The following is a 5,620-nucleotide window of genomic DNA, read 5'->3' as shown; positions in this document are numbered from 1 at the left end:
TTATATTATATATATATATTATAACATAGGTAAAATAAAGTAACCCTGATTCACAATTACCATCATAATAAATGTACTTCCTTAATTTACCTTTTCTATACATCTGATTTATCTTTGTCTCTTACCCTGATTAACTTTTAACAAACCAGGTTGCCAAGTGTAAATCATCTGGTTTCATGTACTGTAAGTGCAGTGATTAAAAGCACGTGCCGCCTGTTCTTGCAGAATAACTTTAAATTAAGAAATTAAATGCACTTCTCCACCTGTCTCTGAGTAAAGCTGTAACACGTGGGACACACCCAGTACAAACCGCAGTCCTCCGCTGCAGCAGATTTTTCAATTACACGCCTCGCTCAATGGCATCTTAACGGAGGGAATACTGTTGCTTAAACTAGATATAGTTTACAGGTTCTATCCAATAATACAAACAGCATATTGATATCCCATCTATTACCATGAAACCCACAATATAAAACAGATAAAAGGACAGTAATGAAGACACTCAAGTATTCTCCATACAAATAATCGGACCAGAAGATCTGCTTTCTTTCTGACCGTCAGTTTGATGTAATAACTCCAATATTGAACATGCAATTCTAAAAAAATATATATTCTCCTGCTCCATCGACCCGAGTCTGCTTTCACACACGTTGAATAAAAGAAGCTTCATGGGGACATTACACACACACCACGTTTTGGTCCTTTGTTGGGGACCAGTTGTCTCTAGTTTGTTTCCTCTGGGACAAAAGAGGAAAGGTCATGTGTGTTATTCACACCATGATGTACCTGTCAATCTGCAACCCAGCTGCAAATGATAATTAAGTCTCAAGAACATATGTGGGTGTGAAGCAGAGTTTTCTTGTGAGTAATAATATTTGCATTGGAGTTGAGTGGTAGTGATGGTCAGTGGGACTAGAGGAAAGAAAGGAAGGAAAAGAAAAGGTAGTGGAAGTAGGACTTCACTATCTCTCTGCAAAGTTTGTTGAGATTCAAAGCAGCATTAAGTTCCAGTTAAAATCAGGCAAAGACGTGTGTGTGCTCTTGCCATTTAAGAAAAAAAAAAAATGAAATATCATGGACGGTGGAGTCAAAATGTAACCAACTCAACTGGCAGAAACATTTAAAAGATTACAGCAGGGAGTAAAAAATGAAAAATAACAGAGGTTGGAAAAAACAAACTTTAAAAGAGATTTATTTGTCTGGTTAAACAGGATTCTGGTTGTTTGAAGGTTTTCATTTTGAATTTATAAGTCTGAAGGTTTTAAAGCTGAAGCTTGAACTTAGATCTAGAATTCTAAAGTTTAAAAACAAAACACCTTATTTAAGGTTAACCTGGTGGCCCCAGTGCAGTTCATCTTTGTCTGTCCCTTTTTAGTTGGAATTACCTTCCAACATTTGTGTGCCTGCCGTTCCACTCATCAAAACCAAAAGAAAACCTATAATTAGGAGGGCCCATTAATAGCAAGGATGGAATTGATGTTATTCCATCTGAGAAACATGTCAGCGTTGTACTGCGAATGATCAGTTTGTCATCACATTTACATCATTTTGGTTTGGAAGTATAAAAGGTTATTACTATCAATGGGCGTTTCCAGGGAACTCTTTGAACTGGTGGGCTTTGCCACTGACCAGGTGCCCTCCAGCAGGCTCTTCCGCCCCCTGAGCTCTTAACCCAAACCCCTGTATCCAGCCTCCGGCAGCTCTGGAGGACATTTCAGTATGAGAGAACATGGTTGGCTCTACCCACGTTTCGTCATGCTTCAACTGTCTCTACTTTGACATTTAATAAAAACAGTATAAAAATTATGAATGACAGAAAATTAAAGCTATTTGGATACGGTTTTGTTTTTATGGAGAGGTGCAAATACATTAAAAAAGTTACAAAGTTATCCGATATATTCTTTAATAAGTGGACTTGTAAGTTAGTAATAAACAGCCATCTTAGTTGGGTAATTGCCACAAGTCTGGAGATAAAAAAATTCAACCTGAAATTACATTCTTTATATTGAAGCTCAGAGTGAGTTCAATTCAGAAAGACCTTGCTTTCAATCAAGAACATATGTGGGGTGTGGAGCAGAGTTTTCTTGTGAGTAATAATATTTGCATTTGGAGTTGAGTTGTAGTTGAAGGGTCAAGGTGGACTAGTGGGAAGGAAGGAAGGAAAGAAAGGTAGTGAAGTAGACTTCGGAGAATGTGGACAACAGCTACGACCAAGAAAAAATATGAGGAAGGAAATTCATTTCTTTATGATCTCATAACTTAATGATGACGAAGGGAAAGGGACTTGGCTTGGGAACCGGAGGGTCCGCCGTTCAGGTCCCACCAGACTACAAAATATGGAGTTGTGGGGACTGGTAGCTGGAGAGGTGGCCAGTTTCACCTTCTGTGTACTGCTGAAGTGCCGTTGAGCAAGGCAACCTAACCCCAAAACCTGCTCATGAGGCGCTGCTAACGTGGCAGGCCCATCACTCCACCATCTCTCCCGTGTGTGTGTAAGAAAAAAACTATTTCCCTGTAGGGAATCAATAAAGTATTTCTTCTTCATCGCCTTTTTCTTTTAAATGTCTGTTTCCTTTTGTCATTTACTGTAAGAGTGCAATGTACGTTTGAATAAAGTATGATATAAATAAACTTGACCTCCTTTCTTCTTCCTTCCTTGTCGCTATCCAGTTTTTGTTTTGGTTCTGACATCTCCCTTTAAAATATTCCGGTACTTTTTTTGTTTTGTTTTGTTTTTCGACAGCCAAGTTTTCTGTTGGAAGTCGTGGCTGAGTGGCTCCAAGTTGGCGTGGCCAGATGGAGTCACTGAAAATCCATAAAGAAATGTAAAATGACTTGAACTGTTCTGTTTATCTGTATCTAGAAGAGAGTTAATGAAGACATTTTGATTGGATTTTTTCTTTTGAGTCATAAACCAGTAGCAGGATGTGCCCACAAGTTTTGGATTAAAGCCACACAGAAAACCACAGCAAAAACATGCTACTTAACTGTGTTGCGCCTGGCAAATCCTTGCAAACATGAACACAATACCTGCATAAAATAACTTCACATTCAGTGGTACGACCTGCTGTCTGTTGCACCATCTCAATTCAGATGAAAGATTAAGTCCTCTTTATAAATCTCATAATGACGTTACATAAGATTCTTTGTAGTTTGATCATATCAGAACCTGTTATATTAGACAGATTATTATATTATATTAGATTAACACTTAGCTTCACCAGTGAGATTCTAGCAGAGACTAATCAGCAAAAGAGATGATTAAAACGATAAGAAAGAAGGAAATACATGTTCTGCTACAAAATTAATATTGAATTTCCTAAATTAATCACAGGATAAGTTTCCATTATTTAAATGAAACGGTTTGAAAAGGTTAAATCACTATGGTTGCAAGAAGACATTATTCCATTTTAAGGGTCGGATCTGATGTTTTCATCTGCCACAATTTGGAAATGCAAGTAGTGATACAGACAACTAAATGAACCCGATTTTCATGAGTTTTATTATGGATATTCCTACTCCCCAAGGGGTGATTCTGGTGCCCTGACTCTTTATCTAGATCTGATGAAAGGGCACACTTGTGGCTAACTCTGGTGCTACTGCCTGGCCAAATTTCCACCGTAGATAAGAAATACTATCACAACTATATTATATTTCAAAATATATATATATAATTTCTGGTTTTGGTGTCTTAACATAATAATGACTGGACAGCTACTGACGCAGAATACAGGCTCTCAGGCTTATATTTAGTACAGTACAGTCCAGTCCTAATCACTTGTGTTGGCGTAATTAATAATTACTCATTTAAATGATCCGGCTGTGTACCAGGAATCTAAATTGAATCACATTCTGGTACAGGATGTTTTTACTGACTTCCATTCACTTGATCTGCTCACCTGTAGGAGTGTCCACTGAGGGCGTGGCTTCACTGTTAAATAGACACACACAGGTAGCAGCCTCTCATATGCAATAACCATGGAGGAAGAGAGGAATATGCCCAAGTAAGTACACATATTTTTATGTTTCAGCAATATAAAATATTTTTCCTGGTATCAACAAAAACTGTTTATTTAATTAGAAATAATATTAAAGTAAAAAAATATTGGTAGGTCCTTTATTTTCTATATTTATTTTGTAATTTTACATATTTCTGTAGCTGCAGTTATTTACATTTTCACATGAATTAAACAAGGTAAATTAGTTACACATTCATTTAAGCAGAAAATGTAAATTTTCCTATTTACTAAGCAAACATAAGAAATTATTTATAATATATTATAATGTGGTTGTAAGCAGATTAAATGAAAAGTATTTTTTAACAGTTATTAATTATTATTTCAACTTTTTCAGTTAAGACATATATATTATATAATTACAACCATTCTGTATCATATTTTCATCTCTTTACCAGCATGCAGTTATGGATGCTTCACAGGTGGAGTGATCATAGATGGATATATCAATGGACTATTAAAAAATACCTTATATTAATAATGTTTATAAAATAGTCACTTGTGTGAATATTTTATTAATTTACTTATTAATTACCTTTTATTGAAAACATAACCACTAACCTAAATCTATCTATCTATCTATCTTTCACTGTATATTTATTATAGTTTTCCTTCCTACCTCGCTAGTTTTTTACCTACCTTCTTACTTCAGACTTTGACGTTTTGGTGTCTTTATTCAGGAGGCCGTGGGATACGTGCCAAGAGGTCCCGGTCATTGAAGATGAACAGACGCCATGGAAAATGATCAGACTCCTAAGGTTCATCTCACTGTGTATCGTCGCTGTGATTGTGTTTGGACTGGCACTATGTAGCAAGGTTTGATATTGTTATACTTTTTTAATACTTGTATGTATGTATAACTTGAATACTATACTATGAATGTGACTACAACCAAATACATTTTGGTTCATAACTGTTGTATTTCAGAGTATATAAATATATTATTGTGGTGTAATAAGTCAACTCAGAAGAAGTTAGACACCCAGTCATTGTCTATTGAATAAAGTTGGTTCTACATTGCCCTCATATTACAGTATCAACTAACTGATTACATTATAATGATCTTTATACTCCAGACTTCTTTCCTCCTCCTCATCACCTTGGCTAGCGAAGGCACAAAGACTCTCCCCGATGGCCAGAAACCTGTCGCTCTGCTCTGTATCAGCTGCTCTCTTATCGCTTCCAGCATGCTTCTACTCCTCAAGAGCATCTGGAAGGCGTGTTACAAAACATCAAAGCTACCAAGAAAAACAACTTTTGCCCTGGTAAGATAAGAATCAACATTTAGTCATTTTATCTTATCTTTACCTGATGCCAAAAACAGAGCTAGAAACTCTTTTCTTTACTGTGTTGTTGAATTTCCTTCTGCTTCTTTTTCAGGTTCTGTTCTTTGAGTTCATCCTGTGTCTCTGGGTGCACGCGATACTCACAGACAATCGCTAGCAATGCCACCCACTCCTGGCAACATCGTGACGAATGTGACAATACTGAAACGGTCGCTACCCCGTCTTCTCCTGCGCTCCTACCAGGTGGTCACTCCAGTGCACTCGGCCCAAAGAAAGGAACGCGCCTTCCTGGCGCCATCCGCCATATCAACATGCCTT

General features: G+C 37.0%; 1 protein-coding gene across 1 annotated transcript in view; it reads left to right on the top strand.

Annotated features, from left to right (window-relative positions):
- Window positions 1–3,949: 3,949 nt before the first annotated feature.
- The window catches only part of LOC118343134 (chitin synthase chs-1-like), a 21,990-nt gene continuing 20,319 nt past the window's right edge, over window positions 3,950–5,620 (top strand). Inside the window, exons 1-3 of the mRNA XM_035681887.1 lie at window positions 3,950–4,004; window positions 4,697–4,832; window positions 5,093–5,281. Coding sequence (XP_035537780.1) covers window positions 3,979–4,004; window positions 4,697–4,832; window positions 5,093–5,281 — 351 coding nt within the window. The 5' untranslated portion in view covers window positions 3,950–3,978. The remainder of the gene's footprint in view (window positions 4,005–4,696; window positions 4,833–5,092; window positions 5,282–5,620) is intronic.

This window comes from Morone saxatilis, unplaced genomic scaffold (genome assembly GCF_004916995.1).
Source record: "Morone saxatilis isolate NCDOM2014 unplaced genomic scaffold, NCSU_SB_2.0 Contig9, whole genome shotgun sequence".
In the NCBI taxonomy this organism is placed as follows: domain Eukaryota; kingdom Metazoa; phylum Chordata; class Actinopteri; family Moronidae; genus Morone; species Morone saxatilis.
Note: the sequence above shows the minus strand (reverse complement) of the source record. Positions and strands in the feature narration are given on the sequence as shown.